Source organism: Anomaloglossus baeobatrachus, chromosome 3 (assembly GCF_048569485.1).
Source record: "Anomaloglossus baeobatrachus isolate aAnoBae1 chromosome 3, aAnoBae1.hap1, whole genome shotgun sequence".
NCBI classification, from domain to species: Eukaryota; Metazoa; Chordata; class Amphibia; order Anura; family Aromobatidae; genus Anomaloglossus; species Anomaloglossus baeobatrachus.
Genome location: NC_134355.1, coordinates 430,213,682 through 430,231,128, shown reverse-complemented (window position 1 = coordinate 430,231,128; position 17,447 = coordinate 430,213,682). Strand labels below are relative to the sequence as shown.

General features: G+C 45.8%; 1 protein-coding gene across 4 annotated transcripts in view; it reads right to left on the bottom strand.

Moving 5' to 3' along the window:
* The window catches only part of ARMC9 (armadillo repeat containing 9), a 294,215-nt gene that overhangs the window by 33,528 nt on the left and 243,240 nt on the right, over positions 1-17,447 (bottom strand). For all 4 annotated transcript variants that reach the window (XM_075340394.1, XM_075340396.1, XM_075340397.1 and 1 more), the window contains one exon: positions 10,243-10,317. In XM_075340394.1, coding sequence (XP_075196509.1) covers positions 10,243-10,317 — 75 coding nt within the window. The remainder of the gene's footprint in view (positions 1-10,242; positions 10,318-17,447) is intronic.

Sequence of the window (17,447 nt, the reverse complement as noted above, 5' to 3'; positions counted from 1 at the left end):
CCACCTACTTGGAGATGTCCGCCACTCTTTATGCTACTGAGAAGGCGAAAGTAGCATTCGTCCAGTCCCTGCTCACAGGGAGAGCGCTAAAATGGTCCACGCCGTTGTGGGAGCGCGGAGATCGGGTGGTGAATCACCTTCCAGTTTATCTTGAGGCCATGAGAAAGGTGTTCCTCGGGCCTCAAGTCACCCACGACTCCGCGCTGCGACTCCTACGCCTTCGGCAAAAGTCCACTTCAGTCGGGGACTTTGCGGTGCAGTTCAGGACACTCGCCGCAGAGCTGGACTGGCCAGATAAAGTCCTTGTCCCCGTGTTCTGGGAGGGTCTGGCAGGGTTCGTCAAAGACGCGCTGGCCACGCGTGATGTGCCGACCACCTTAGAGGCCTTGATACGGCTTGCTTCTCGCATAGACATCCGCCACGCGGAGCGGAGGCTCGAGGTCTCTTCGGCACCCACGTCTACCTGGCCTACAGAGCCTCTGACTCTCCTTCCCCACCAGACCAGTCTCCCAGCCAGTTCTGTTGATGACTCTGTGGAGCCCATGGAAGTCTCCAAGGTGGTCTCCTCTACCACAGGCTCTCGGCCGCCGGTCGTTTGCTTTGCCTGTGGGCAGAGGGGACATGTAGCTACCCGATGTTCAAAACCATCGGAAAAGAGACAAAGTCTGGTTTCCATCAGAGGAGGAACCCTAGACGCTGCCTCTCCTTCTAAATTAACCCTCAGCGCCCAGTTGCAGTTCGGCACCACTGTCTTCCCTGCCCTGGCTTGCTTAGACACTGGCGCTGACGGCAATTTCATTTCAGCCTCCCTGGCAACTAGGTACTCTGTTCCCCTGGTCCTGTTGCCTAAACCAATCAGTGTCCAGGTAGTCAACGGGTCCCTACTTGTCAAACCCATTACCCAGATCACCGTCCCTCTCAGGATGGATGTACCACCAGGCCACCATGAGCAGATGTCCTTTCTGGTGCTTCCAGAAGGGACGGATGAGATCCTACTAGGACTCCCCTGGTTGAAACAGCATGCTCCGATACTCAACTGGACAACAGGGGAGATCTCGTCCTGGGCAGGGTCATGTAAAGAACACCTCGGGACCACCGGGTCACCCACTCCCCTAGACCTGGTGCCACCTGGCCAGACCCTCGTTCCCCCTAGGTTACGGAACGATGTACTTTCCTGGGACCATACCTCCAAGGTCGTGGGCCTCTTCAGGTCCAAAAGGACCAGAGTTCTAGAGGCCAGGCATGATAGGTGGCCGACGGCAGACTCCTCGTCCGACAACCCTGAAGTAGCGAGGTTGGTTAAAACAAAAATCGTTCAGGGCAAGAGGTACTTCCTCGTGGAGTGGGTCGGTCGTGGACCGAAGCATAGGACCTGGGAATTGGAGGATCATGTCCATGCTCCGGGTTTGGTAGCAGCCTTTGAGCACAGGCGGCGGGGGGGCCCTAGACGGGGGGGTAATGTTACATCTCGTGGCTCTCCTCTTGCAAGGAATGAGGTGGTCCCCCATTCCTTGTCTGCCGCGAGCCTTCCTGCTCAGCAGCGCCAAAGGCCTGGGAGACTGCAGGAGTTTCCTCCTCCTAGATGCAGCAGAAGGGTGACACCTAGTGGTTTACTCCTTGTAAGGAATGGAGTGGTCTCCCATCCCTTGCCTGCCACGTGTCCTCCTGCTCAGCATCGCAGAGGGTCGGAGTGGTTGCACAGTGTGCAAAGGATAGATGCTCAGGGAAGCAGCAAGACTTCCCTTAGCTCTGCACATTGTGAAACCGAAGATCCCGGATTTATGACCCAGAGGCAGGAGGTTGAGCATGTGCCCCACGTGACGTCTTCTGATTCGCTCACTGGTATCACACGGCCAGATAACGAGGCTGGTGATGTGCTGAATCCTGACTGGCCGGGCCAGGACGTCACAGATCATGATTGGGTCACATCCGTCTCGCGCCCGCCCTTGGCTGGAGCTACATCTCCTTAAAAACCCCTCCTGCCATCATGGCGGCGCGTGACCGTCCTTCTATGTTTGGATGTCTGGCAGCGTGCTGCCACGCCACTGTACAGACATTGTGTTTTGCAGGTCTCGCCCCTGCCTTGCTGCTCCGGCAGTATTCCGTTTAACAGGCTGTGTTCCTGTCCCAGGTGAGCTCCTTGAATCTCTGTCGGACTCACCTGGTTTCTGAAGCACACGTGCGTGGGCACCTCTGTGCTACCCTCGTGCCATATTCCTGTGACTCCCGCTGGCACACGTGCGTAGGCACCTCTGTGCGTCCCCGTGCAACAGGTACACCGAGTTGTGAGCCCCGTGCCATACAACCCTCACGGGTTAGGGCGGACAGGTGTACGCAGATCGTCTGTGACATTCCAGACGATCGCTAGCAGCAACCCGCTCACTCTTCTCCCACCATAGCAGCGGTCCCTTACACCGCACAGTGGACCTTGACCGGCGGAAGCTGTCCATATACCATATTGGCACGCTTCCCCGGGTCCCCCTCGTAACAGAGCTCTATCTGCCTGTCAGTGGCATCCTTTAGCGATGATCCATCTGCAACCGATACCACAGATCTAGCCGCCAATCTAGAGACTGGGGGATCCACCTTGGGACATTGAGCCCAACCCTTAACAACGTCAGAAGGGAAGGGGTAACGTGTGTCAGTAAGACGCTTAGTAAAGCGCTTGTCCGGAACCGCTCTGGGCTTCTGGACAGCATCTCTGAAGTTAGAGTGATCGAAAAACGCACTCCGTGTACGTTTAGGGAACCGAAACTGGTGTTTCTCCTGCTGAGAAGTCGACTCCTCTACAGGTGGCGGTGGGGGAGAGATATCTAACACCTGGTTGATGGACGAGATAAGATCATTTACTATGGCGTCCCCTTCAGGTGTATCAAGATTGAGGGCAACGTCAGTGTCAGAGCCCTGAGCAGCGACGTCCGCCTCGTCCTCCAGAGAGTCCTCATGCTGGGAACCTGAGCAGCGTGAAGAAGTTGGGGAAGATTCCCAGCGTGCCCGCTTAGCCGGTCTGGGACTGTGGTCCGGGCCGGAGTCCTTCACGTGAGACCTAGGGCCCCCCCTGGAAACGTGCTGCGGCGCGGGCAGAGAGGGGCCTGGGGGTGAAGATCCAACAGGGCCCGGGGCCTGTGTAGGGACCGGTCTGGACTGCAAAGCTTCAAGCAGCTTGGCAGACCATTTGTCCATAGACTGAGCCATGGATTGTGAGAGTGACTCAGAGAGTTTTTCAGCAAAAACTGCAAACTCTGTCCCTGCCGCCTGGACAGGGGGAGCAAGGGATTCTACCTGAGCCGAGGGGCCCACTAGTGACCGAGGCTCCGGTTGTGGAAGCAAAACAGGGGTTGAGCGTTGCTCACAGTGAGGGTAGGTGGAACCCGCAGGTAACTTAGCCGCACAAGAGGTACAGGTCGCAAAATAACCCTGTGTCTTGGCACCCTTGCTCCTTGTGGACGACATGCTGTTGTCTCCCAGGAGAGTGATCACTGAGGGTATATGGGAAGGGTATACAGCCCGACCGAACAGAAATATATAAATATATATAGTATCTATTCCGGCACCCTAAGGGGACCAGCACCGGGTGACCGGTGTGGCTTACCGACCGCTAAAAAGCGGAGTGTGTGTCCTCCAGATTCCCTGCCTTAGGTCTCCCACCGTTGCAGAGCTCTTTCCAGGAAATCTTCCACAGGCAGAATGCCAAAGAAATGGCTGCCGGAGCTCTCAGGGGAGGAGAGGAGCCGTGGGCGGCGCTAGAAAAGTGCGGGAATCTGGAGTCCCCACAGTGATCAGTGAGGGGGGAGGAACATACAGGATGCCCTGGCCCTCACAGCCGACGTCAGGTCGGCAGTCCCGCCCTTATCCCTGATAGACAGACCCGGGGGCGGGAGTTTTGCTACTAGGCCGCAATTGAAGCCGGGGACTAAATTTAATACCGCGGCCGACAAACAGGCGCGGTCGGCGCGGAAGTCCGCCGGCCGACACAAATAAGCAGCTGCTGCAGCGTCCGGGATGAAGGCGCTCCATGCACATCCCCCATGGGGGTACAGAGTACCTTAGTGATGCAGGGCCCGGTCCCTGAGGATAAACAAACTCCTGTCCGACAGATTCCCCCAGGGGCTGCGGAGGGAGCACGGTCCCAGTGACTGGATGACCGCTCAGGATCCCACTTCTCCCAGAGCCGCTAAGGGATGGTGAAGGAGACGGCATGAGGCTCCTGCCTTTCTACTCGCAATTGGTACCTCAACCTTAACAGCACCGCCGACATAGTGGGGTGAGAAGGGAACATGCCGGGGGCCCCGTGTGGGCCCACTTTTCTTCCAACCGATATAACTAAAATGAGATGATGAGTGGATGTGTGCCTCCTTCCACACAAAGCATAAAACTGAGGAGCCCGTGATGCACGGGAGGGTGTATAGGCAGAGGGGAGGGGTTACACTTTTTAAAGTGTAATACTTTGTGTGGCCTCCGGAGGCAGAAGCTATACACCCAATTGTCTGGGTCTCCCAATGGAGCGACAAAGAAACACTGACGTTTTTCACTGGCGTGTAAAACACGCACATGTCCCTCCATGTGCCGTGAATTATGGCACACGTGGGTTGTCTAAGTGCAATCCGGGCTCCGTTCTCCGTGGCCCGTGATTGCACTTAGAAATCAACTCACCTGTGCACGCTCCCGCTCTCCATGGTGCTGATCGCTCCCGCGGTGCAGCATCCGGCCGGCGCTGACCCCCGCAGCAGCTGCTTCCGGGTCGGCTGTGTCGTGCATCATGAATATGCGTGACAGTAATGAGCCGGCTCAGAAGCAGCAAGCAGAACGGGCTGCAGAGAGCGCCGCTAAAGCCGGGTGAGTAAAAATGTTTTTTATTTTAAAAGCACGTTTTTTTCTGGCACGTGTTTCATGGACCACACCACCGCGTGGTCCGTGGGACATCAGTGATGCCAAAAAAAATGGACATGTCTCCGTGCGGCAATCACGGACACGCGTGAACGCTGCACGGAGACGTGGTCAGTGAAACATCACTGACGTGTGAGCAGACCCATTCATTATAATGGGTCTGCGTATGTCAGTGTTTCTGGTACGTTTAAAAAAAAGCACAAACGTACCAGAATCACTGACGTGTGAAACAGGCCTTAGGTCTATTTTCTCTTTTTGTTTTAAATTCTGGCATCACATCCAGATCAGAGAGGTTTTATCTATTGGGCAGGTCAGTAGTCTGAATAGGAGGCTCACTCATCATTTACCTTCCAGTATTCCCAGCACGGCTTGTGATTGGCCAGGTCTAGCGTGATGTCATCAGTGTGTAATACCATACTGATGACACCATGCTCGCCCTGGCTAATTAAAGGGGTGGTTCACCCATATTTTTTATTGTCTAGATCGATATTATATTGAGAAACAATGTTTCTCTCGAATACCTTGTGTTGGCAATAGTGCCTGTGAGAGGCGCTCTTGTGGACCGCTGTTCCTCGCTCAGTAACCCCCGGGCTCCGTGACCTCGGGATCTGGTGACGTGATGTCAAGTTCCGGACACGTCAGATCCCTGCGGCCGGCTGCAGTCTTCCTGACTCACTGAGCTGTGGCGGTGTTTCACCGCTTGTCACAGCACAGAGCGTCTCCTGCTTGCAGCGTTCTGCTGTGAGGGAGGAGGGAGCAGGGAACAGCTGGGCTGTGAGGAGGGGTGAAACACCGCCCACAGCCCATCACTCATGGACACTGCGGCTGGCCGCGGTGTCAGGAACTTAACGTGACATCACGGGATCCCCGAGGTCACGGAGCAAGGAACAGCGGTCCGCAATAGCGTCTCTCATAGGCACTATCACATTGTTTCTCAATATAATATCGATCTAGACAATAAAAAATATGGGTGAACCACCCCTTTAAGTGTCGCGCCGTGATACCAAAAAGTAGGAAATTAACAAGTCTCCTGTTCATCAACCAGAGACTATTGACCTAGCCAATAGACAAAATTCTTATTCCAGGGATGTATCAGTTTACTGGATGAAATAGTTGTGATTAAAATCACTCTTCTACGTGGCAGTTCTACATGTTCTCAGAATGCTTAGCTCTCCATAATCCTGCCCACACCACTTTCTTTTAGGGTACCTTCACACTTAGCGATGCAGCAGCGATCCGACCAGCGATCTGACCTGGTCAGGATCGCTGCTGCATCGCTACATGGTCGCTGGTGAGCTGTCAAACAGGCAGATCTCACCAGCGACCAGTGAACAGCCCCCAGCCAGCAGCGACGTGCAAGCGACGCTGCGCTTGCACGGAGCTGCCGTCTGGAAGCTGCGGAGACTGGTAACTAAGGTAAACATCGGGTATGGTTACCCGATGTTTACATTAGTTACCAGCGCACAGCTGTGTGTGCAGGGAGCAGGGAGCCGCGCACACTGAGCGCTGGCTCCTTGCTCTCCTACCATAGCTACAGTACACATCGGGTTAATTAACCCGATGTGTAATGCAGCTACATGTTCAGAGAGCAGGGAGCCGCGCACACTGCTTAGCGCTGGCTCCTTGCTCTCCTAGCTGCTGTACACATCGGGTTAATTAACCCGATGTGTACAGCAGCTACATGTGCAGAGAGCCGGAGCCGGCAGCACAGGCAGCATGAGAGCTGCAGAGGCTCGTAACTAAGGTAAATATCGGGTAACCACCTTGGTTACCCGATGTTTATCTTGGATACAGCTTACCTCAGCTGTCAGATGCCGGCTCCTGCTCGCTTCATTTGTCGCTCTCTCGCTGTCACACACAGCGATCTGTGTGTCACAGCGGGAGAGCGGCTTTGAAGAAAACGAACCAGGGCTGTGTGTAACGAGCAGCGATCTCGCAGCAGGGGCCAGATCGCTGCTCATTGTCACACACAGCGAGATCGCTAATGAGGTCACTGCTGCGTCACAAAAAGCGTGACTCAGCAGCGATCTCGGCAGCGAGCTCGCTGTGTGTGAAGCACCCCTTACACTGTACATTAACAAAAAGCTGCTAATTAGTGGTGGGGGCTTGATTACACAGAACAGTTGACTAGGAGGAATAAAACACATTGTCCTGTAGTGATAATCTGCTGATAAAACACTGATTTTATTGAAACATAAACAGTAAAGGTGGCTTTACACACTGCAACATCACAAACGACATCGCTGTAAGGTCACCGGTTTTGTGACGTTACAGCGACCTCCCCAGCAACATTGCAGTGTGTGAAACACATCAGCGACCTGGCCCCTGCTGTGAAGTTGTGATCGCTACAAATCGTTCAGGACGATTCTTAGGTCCTTTGTTTCCCGCTGTGCAGCATGCATCGCTAGAAAGTTTCAGTGTGTAAAGGGGACTTTACAGCGACTTCCCTTTCAAAAAGCTGCTTTACAACGTCCCCAACAACCAGCTAGGTCGCTCTGCAGGTCCGGATCAATGTTGCGTCATTGGCCAGGTTTGCCTGTTTGACAGCTCACCAGAGACTTTGTAGCGATCCCGGCCAGGTTGGGATCGCTGGTGGGATCGCTAGAAAGTTTCAGTGTGTAAACCCAGCTTAAGGGACACATCGCTGGAATCAGTGTCTCATCCCCTATCAGATTACATAGCAAACACCTGCTGATAAATTCCCTTTAATCTTATAAAAGTAAAGGAATTTCAAGCTGGGTTTACACACTGCAACATCGCAAAGCACATCGCTGTAAGGGCTATGTGCGCACACTGCGTCTTTTTGACGCTGCGTTTTTGTGCGTTTTTGGCCGCTAAAAACGCACAAAAATGCACCTGCGTCGAAAAACGCATCAAAAAACGCATGCGTTTTTGCCGCGATTTGGTGCGTTTTTAGCTGCGTTTTGCTGCGTTTTTGATCTCTGTGTTTTGCTGCGTTTTTCAAATGCATTGCATGGGCGGAAAACGCAGAAAAACGCAGGAAAGAACTGACATGTCCATTTTTTTTTTTTAACTCAAAAACGCAGGTAAAAAAAACAGATGTGTGAGGACAGCAAAAATGAAAACTCATAGACTTTGCTGGGGAAGCAAAGTCCTGCAGTTTTGAGGCCAAAAACGCACCCGAAAAACGCGCAAAAACGCCGCGAAAAACGCACTGTGCGCACATAGCCTAAGGTCACCGGTTTTGTGACGTAACAGCAACCTCCCTAAGTCTCTGCTAAGTCGCTGGTGAGCTGTCAAACAGGCAAACCTGGCCAACAACGCAACAGCGATCCGGACCTGCAGAGCGACCTAGCTGGTTGTTGGGGACGTTGATAAGCAGCCTTTTGTAAAGGGAAGTTGCTAACAAAGTCGCTGCAAAGTCTTCACACACTGAAACTTCATGCTGCACAGCGGGAAACAAAGGACCTAGGAATGGTCCTGAACGATTTGTAACGATTACAACTTCACAGCAGGGGCCGGGTCGCTGATAGGTTTCACACACTGCAACATCGCAAACAACATCGCTATTGCGTCACAAAACCGGTGACGTTACAGCGATGTCGTTTGAGATGTTGCAGTGTGTAAACCCAGCTTCACAGAAATGCTTCAGACCTGGCAGCATGTGAGCCACTTGTAATACTGCTACAAAGCCACTGCGCATTCGCAAAGTGAAATGAGCTTCGGTATTTTTTCTGTATGTTATACCATCATCACAGTTTTTACAGTTTTTTGGGCTTTCGAAGCTTTAATATTAAATCATGCCTTTTCTTACAGACCTTTTCATTACTTTAAATTGGATTTTAGATGATTTCTGTGTTTTTTTTCTCTCCTTCCAAAATGCATAATTTTTGTTTTCTTTTTCCATCGACAACCATATGAGAGCTTGTTTTTTGTGGGACAAGTTCTAGTTTTGAATCATATAATTTACTTTATCATACAATCTATTGAAAATTGGGAGGATAAAAAGCAAAAATAAAATGGTGAAAAAAAATCCTATTCCACCATTGCTTTTTGGGTTTTGTTTTTATGGTGTTCATTGCATGGTAAAAATGATCTGGAGTCATGGTTATCCAGATGAGTCCAATTACAGTGTTTCTAAACTTGCATGGATTTTTTTTTATTTAAGTGATGTAAAGAATTTCAACATTTGTGTTATATATAGATAGATAGATAGATAGATAGATAACAAAAAAAGTGAATTCTGTCGCCATTTTCGAAGACCTGTAACATTTTGATTTTTTGAGTAGTGAGCTGATGGTTTTATTGATACTATTTTGGGAAAGATTTGACGTTTTGATAGCATCTTATTATATTATCATTGGAGGTGCGGCAATAGTTAATTTTCTATTTTGACACACCAGACTTTTATGTTAATTTTTTCCATTCCTTTATTTTTAATAGGGGGAAAAATGTGGGCAATTCAAATTTTTCTATTGTTTAACATTTTATTTATTCTTTACTCTTATTTTTTAGTCCCTTGTGGTACTTGAACCTGGAATCGTCTGCGTAAACCATAGCACTGTATTTCAGTATATAGCGTAAGTCATCATCTTCTATGAAACAGTCTATGACTGAGCTTCACAGGAGGAACAAGAAGGCAGCAATGGAGACCTTCAGCAGACCACTGACTGCTAAGGTGACCCATTGTTAGGATCCACCAATGGAAGCTGATGCAGGCAACCACTGACTACCGACACATTTACATGTCGTTATCAGAGGTTGACAGAGATTAAAAATGGTTAACAGCAGTGGTCGGACCTCAGCTGTTAGAGACAGATGCCGGCTATTTAATTTAGCCAGCATCAGCAGCATATAAGCCAGACCCAGTTCTTGAGCCCACTCCACACACCCCTGGCTATATCCGTCATGGGGCACTAACGGGTTAAGGAAGGAGAGCTGAATTACCAAACACAACCCATGTACAGGTGTGGCACGGTTTCTGAAAGTCATGTTTTTTTCATCTTGAATAAGCCCTTTAAATCAACAATACCGGCCTTTCATATGCCCAACGCTACACACACACACACACACACACACACACACACACACACACACACACACACACACACACACACACAAGAGTTTACATTTTATATTATCATTCTCTAGGGCTTTTACACATGGAAAAGTCTCAGCACCCTGTTAAGTTGTGCTTTCTATACAGTAAAGCAGCACAGCAGAAATATTTTACATGGTAGATACATGGTTCAATTCTCTCATTAAGATGGACAACTTAGGCTAAAGTATTGTTTTGTCAGTTTCTTTTTTTCAGATAACAAGTCTTATCCAACTCTGATTATTCATATAGTACACTAAACATCATGGATGTGCTCATTTATTGTGGTATCTCACCATGGCTCTGCCTTCCTCTCGTACGGAGGGAACAGCAAGGATGCTATAGAGAGCTCCATTCACATAGGGTCGAATCTGTGGAGTTGAAACAAGAAATGCAGTAATATCTGCAGTATAAAGGCTCTGTTGTCTGTCCACAAGTTTCCCATTCATTCCGGGCACGATAACTATTTTTTTTTCTCATCAGGTTTGAAAGCACATTTCATATAAATATACATAAATTATAAGTCTGCTGTTTAGAAAAGCCTCACAATCCCCGATATAAGTGAGGTGGCCTCCAGAAAAGCCTCATTCCTTTTTGGTACATAGAGACAAACATCAATGTTAATAAATTAGATAATTTGCCCTCTATGTCCCAATGGTCAATGCTATTGATCACAGGTCAAAAAACGCAACTCTTTATTCAAATGGTTTGATGTGCCATGGCCGGCCTTTTTATCACCCCTATTAGAGGAGGTAATATGACCAGATTGTATCCTGACGAGGACCTGTCAGCTCTCCTGATATAAGACCCACATGAAGGTAGGAAGCACGGACTTCAAATTTTTAACTAGGTGCATGTGAAAAAAAAAAAATCAATAAAATAAAAATCCTTTATTAGATAACAATGGGGGATAATAATAAAAACATAAACGATAAATTTGAATTTTTTTTTTTTTACTTGAGAGATGTAATAACACTAAGGACCAGGGCATAATACACAATGTTGCCTGCAAATAGGCAGCAAAGTGGTACACTAAACAAATAACTATTTCTTACAGAATTACATCTTCATCATCATCATCATCATCATCATCATCATCATCATCATCATCATCATCATCATCATCATCATTATTATATAATCAGTATTTAGGTAAGTAAAAAGGCAAATGATCACCCCAAAAGGGGTTTGATGCTGGGTAAAAAACACAGCTAACCGGGTTGAAAAATACTCATAAGGGTGCAAGTGCTTATCCAATTTATGCTGCTGTTTATGCAGCCACTCTAAACAATATTCATACATATGTCAGAAAAGGAAAAAGAATCTGAAAAGAAATATATTAGTGCAAGTGCCAAAAAATTATGGTCTACTGCTCTGTGGACAATACACAATTAGCACGACATATATTTGTTGGAATACAGAATAATGAGAAATGATGAGAGGCATAAAACCTAGAGAAAGACACAATGGGATCCAACAGTTCAAATAGACAGAACTAGGTACAAACAGAGTTCAAATTGGCCTCACAGTGAAGTATTCATTGTGCACAAAGAACATTACTCTGACGTACAGTATGTCAATCATTATTATATAAGCTATAACCAAAAGTTTGCTAAATAAGTTAAATTATTTCAGTAATTCAATACAAAAATGGAAACGCATATATTTTATAGTCAACACAAACAGAGTGATCTAGTTCAAATGTTTATTTCTGATAATGTTGAGGATTATAAGACTTACAGTCAATGAAAACCCAAAAGTCATTATCTCAGAAAATTAGAATTACCACAAAATACCTACAAAGGCTTCCAATGTGTTAAAGATGGTCCCTTAGTCTGGTTCAGTAGGCTACACATTCATGGTGAAGACTGCTGACTGATGTCCAGAAGTCAGTTATTGACACTCCACAAAGAGGGTAAGCTTCAAAAGGTCATTGTTAAAGAAGCTGGCTGTTCACAGAGTGCTTTATCCAAGCATAATAATGGAAAGTTGAGTGGAAGGAAACAGTGTGGTAGAAAAAGGTGCACAAGCAACTGGGATAACGGCAGCCTTGATAGGATTATTAAGAAAAGGCCATAAAAAAATTTGGGGGAGATTCACAAGGAGTGGACTGCTGCTGGAGTCAGTGCTTCAAGAGCCGCCACACACAGACGTATCAAGAACATGGGCTACAACTGTGGCATTGCTTGTGTAAAGCCACTCATGACCAATAGACAACGCCAGAAGCGTCTTACCTGGGCCTGAGCAGGAGGAAGCAACTGTTTTTCCAGGATAACCTTGTATGCAGCTTGATTCATACGTCCTTCGCAAAGATGTTTGTTGAATTTTCTTTACCTAATTTTCAGCTTTGCCCAACACCTGGTCATCTAAAGGTTAGACGGAGACCTGGAGAGGCGTACAAGCTACAGTGTTTTGCACCACTGTGAAATTTGGTGGAGGATCGGTGATGATCTGAGGATGTTTCAGCAACGCTGGAATTGGGCAGGTTAATCTTTGCAAAGGACATGAATCAGGCCGAACACAAGGTTATCCTGGAAAAACAGTTGCTTCCTTCTGCTCAGGCAATGTTCCCCAACTCTGAGGACTGGCTTTTCCAGCAGGACAATGTGTCATGCCACACAGCTAGGTCAATCAATGTGTGGATGAAGGACCACCACATCAAAACCCTGTCACGGCCAGCCCAATCTCCAGACCTGAACTCCATTGAAAACCTCCGGAATGTATTCAAGAGGAAGATGGATAGTCACAAACCATCAAACAAAGAAGAACTAATTACATTTTTGCGCCAGGAGTGGCATAAGGTCATCCAAAAGCAGTGTGAAAAACTGGTGGAAAGCATGCCAAGATGCATGAAAACTGGGATTAAAAATCATGGTTATTCCACAAAATATTGATTTCTGAACTCTTCTTGAATTAAAACATTATTAGTATTGTTGTTTCTAAATTATGAACTTGTTTTCTTTACATTATTTGAGGTGTCTGAAAGCAATGCATTTTTTTTGTTATTTTGACAATTTCTCATTTTCAGAAAATAAATAACATTGTTTTGCTTGGAAATTCAGAGACGTCAGTAATTTATAGAATAAAAGAACAATTTACATTTTACTCAAAAAAAATATAGCTATAAAGAGAAAAATCAGAAAAACTGAAAATTTGGAAGTGGTTTCTTAATTTTTGCCAGAGCTGTATATAAAACTGTTGGTTATAGCCAGGGCGGCCACTAGGAATTTCAGGGCCCCAAGTGGGAGGCCCCACTGCACTACTGAGCAACAAGACAAGTACATTACAGTCTCTAGTTTGAGAAATCGACGCCTCACAGTCCTCAACTGGCTGCTTTTTTAAATAGTACCCGCAAAACGCCAGTGTCAACGTCTACAGCAAAGAGGCGACTCTGGGATGCTGGCCTTCAGGGCAGAATGGCAAAGAAAAAGCCATATCTGCGACTGACTAATAAAAGGAAAAGATTAATATGGGCAAAAGAACACAGATATTGGACAGAGGAAGATTGGAAAAAAGTGTTCAGGACAGATGAATCGAAGTTTGAGGTGTTTCGATCACACAGAAGAACATTTGTGAGACGCAGAACTACTAAAAAGATGCTGGAAGAGTGCCTGACGCCATCTGTCAAGCATGGTGGAGGTAATGTGATGGTCTGGGGTTGCTTTGGTCCTGGTAAAGTGGGAGAGTTGTACAAGGTAAAAGGGATTTTGAATAAGGAAGACTATCACTCCATTTTGCAACACCATGTCATACCCTGTTGTCAGCGCTTGATTGGAGCCAATTTCATCCTACAACAGGACAATGACCCAAAGCACACCTCCAAATTATGCATGAACTATTTAGGGAAGAAGCAGGCAACTGGTATTCTATCTGTAATGGAGTGGCCAGCCTAGTCACCAGATCTCAACACTATAGTGCTGTTGTGGGAGTAGCTTGACCGTATGGTACGCAAAAAATGCCCATCAAGCCAATCCAACTTATGGGAGGGGCTTCTGGAAGCATGGGGTGAAATATCTCCTGATTACCTCAGCAAATTAACAGATAGAATGCCAAAGGTCTGCAAAGTTGTAAATGCTGCAAATGAGCATTCTGTGACGAAAGCAAAGCTTGAAGGAGAAAATTATTATTTCAAGTAAAAAAATCATTATTTCTAACCTAGTCATTGTCTGGACTATATTTTCTATTCATTATGCAACTCATTTGCTAAATAAAAGTATGATTTTTCATGGAAAAGACAAAATTGTCTGGATGACCCCAAACTTTTGAACAGTAGTGTATTTTTTTTTATTATTATTAAGTGCACACACAGTCATGGCCAAAAGTGTTAGCACCCTTGAAGTTGTTCCACAAAATGAAGTATTTCCCTTCGATAATTAATAATACCCCCTCTACACCACACCTCTCCATAATACACCCTCTACATCACCCCTCTCTATAATATCTCTCCCTTTTATAATATCACACACACACACACACTGCTCTTCTGTATAATATCCCACACAAACAGACACTGCCCCTCTGTATAATATCTACCCACACACAATGCCTCTCTGTATATTTCCCCACACACCGCTCCTCTGTATAATACCCCCCACACACTGCCCCTCTGTATAATATTGACTCACATACACTGCTTCTCTGTATACTATCCCCCCACGCAAGCTGCCCCTCTTTATAATATCCTCCCACACACACTGTCCCTCTGCATATCGCCCCAAACAGAATACCCCTCTGTATACTATTCCTTCCACACACACTGCCCCTCTGTTTAATAGCCTCGAAAACACACTGCATATCACAACACTTTGTTAAGAAAGAAGTAGTGGGCACCACAGTGTAATAGATATAAATAAAGGGAGGGGCGCTAACAAAAACTATGTAAAAAAATGAATTGTAACAGAAGAGGAAAAATGCTGCATAGTAAAAGTGTGCACACCCAGCTACTTATATATAAACATGGCTTTAATTGATACAAAACATATAAAGCTGACAAAAACAAAGATTAAAAGCATGAGTGACAAAATAAAAAGAATGGATGAAATAAAAGAATGGACATAGTAATCCTGTAGAAAGAAGTCGGGGCACTGATAATAAAATGCACAATTATTATATAAACAAAGCAGTATCTGCACATGAATAATATAATCTCAAAACATAGAACATATGGCTGTGGAGCCTCACCTTAAAGATAATGTGACAGTAAGTCAATAGAGGGTAGGTTTTCAACCTTTGTTTTTGTTATATGTTTTGTATCAATAAAAACATATCCCCCTCCTGGTATACATCCCCAACCCAGTTCTCCTTCTGGTGCATATGTCCCCATCCTGGTATGTATGTTTCTCTCCTGGTATATATGTCCCCCTCCTGGGCCCATGCTGATATATATGTCCCCGTCCTGGTTTATTTGTCCCTTTCCTAGCATACAGTTGTGCTCAAACGTTTACATATTCAGGCAGATATTTTCTTTCTTGGCCTTTTTTCAGAGAATATGAATGATAACACAAAAACGTTTTTTCCACTCATGGTAATGGTTGGGTGAAGCCATTTATTGTCAAACTGCTGTGTTTTCGCTTTTTAAATCATAATGACAACCAAAAACATCCAAATGACCCTGATGAAAGTTCACATACCCTAGTTCTTAATACCATAAGAAATGTAACTGGTACTAGTACTAGTAATTCATCCACGCAAACAGATTTGTACTTTTGGGAGAAATTTATTCAACAATTTATTATTTTTTTTACCATAGAAGAACACTTATTTATAGGGTTGAAAACATCAGTAGATTATAGATTAAAAATTAATACATGTATACACAAATTATTAATGAACAGTGATTTACTTAAAGCAATAATAATATTGCACACTGAAAGTTGCCCCGGCCGGTGGCTAACTAAAAAATGTTTAAAAATGATATTTAAAGCAACTGATAGTCCACCATGAATAAAAACTCCCTTCAATAAATTGAAAAAATCCTTATTGTTCCCTATGCGGTAAAGTGCACGTTCAGAGTCAATTCAATAGTTATGTGTATGTAAGCGCTTACCCTGGACCATACGATGATTTTCGTGTCCCTGCTGCTGTTTATCCTGTGTGTCCCACACTACGGTGTAAAGACCTGCTGGATCTCACTGAGGTGTTTCTGGGGTGAAAGGATTTAAAACAAGCAGCTCTCCGGTACTAAATTAGTCACAGGGAACCTGCCGCTTTACACCGCTCAATCTCCGATTTGAATTTACCGCTCACGCTCTGGATTCTAGCTGCAAACTGAGCTCTTTGTTCGCAGGTTAATCCTGAAGTTCATCCTCCTGCAGCAGGATTTTGATAGATTCCATTAACCCCTAGGGCGTGGGTGAATTTCAGCAGAGTGACTATTAGTTTGTTCCGCTGGAGTTTTGCCCTCAAACCTGCAGCAACAGATATTTAGGGACTCCAGCGCTGGTTGTAGCTGTATATTTTATACAGATTATTTATTTTGTGGTTAGTTCTTAATATCGTGTATTGTCCCCTCTGATATCAATGACAGCTTGAAGTCTTTTGTGGTAGTTGTGGATGAGGCTCTTTATTTTCTCAGATAGTAAAGCTGCCCATTCTTCGTAGCAAAAAGCCTCCAGTTCCTGTAAATTTCTGGGCTTTCTTGCATGAACTGCGTTGCTTGAGTTCCCCCCAGAGTGGCTCAATGATATTGTAGTCAAATGACTGAGATGGCCACTCCAGAACCTTCACTTTATTCTGCTGTAGCCAATGACAGGTTGACTTGGGCTTGTGTTTTGGATCGTTGTCATGTTGAAATGTCAAAGTACGTCCTATGCGCAGCTTCTGAGCTGATGACTGCAAATTTGCTTCCAGTATTTGCTGCATTCATCATTTCTTCAACTTTGATCAAGCTTCCTGTGCCTTTGTAGCTCACACATTCCCACATCATCAGCGATCCACAACCATGCTGTTCAGTAGGAATGGTGTTCCTTTCATCATAGGTATTGTTGACACCTCTCCAAAGATAACGTTTATGGTTTTGGCTAAAGAGTTCGATTTTGGTCTCATCACTCCAAATTACCTTGTCTCAGAAGTTGGAGGCTAGTCTCTATCCTGTTTGACATATTGTAGGCGAGATACTTTGTGGCATTTGTGCAGTAATGGCTTTCTACTGGCGTCTCGACAAGCAGCCCATTTTTCTTCAAGTGCCTCCTTATTGTGTATCTTGAAACAACCACACCGCTAATTTTCAGTAAGTCCTGTATTTCAGCTGATGTTATTTGCGGGTTTTTCTTTGCATCGCAAATAATTTTCCGGGCAGTTGCGGACAAACTTATTGTTGGTCTACCTGATCGTGGTTTGGTTTTTACAGAGCCCCTGATTTTCCATTTGTTAATCACAGTTTGAACACTGCTGACTTGCATTATCAATTTCTTGGATATCTTTTTGTATCCCTTGCTGTTTTATACAGTTCAACTATCTTTTCCTGTAGATCCGTTGACAATTCTTTTGCTTTCCCATAACT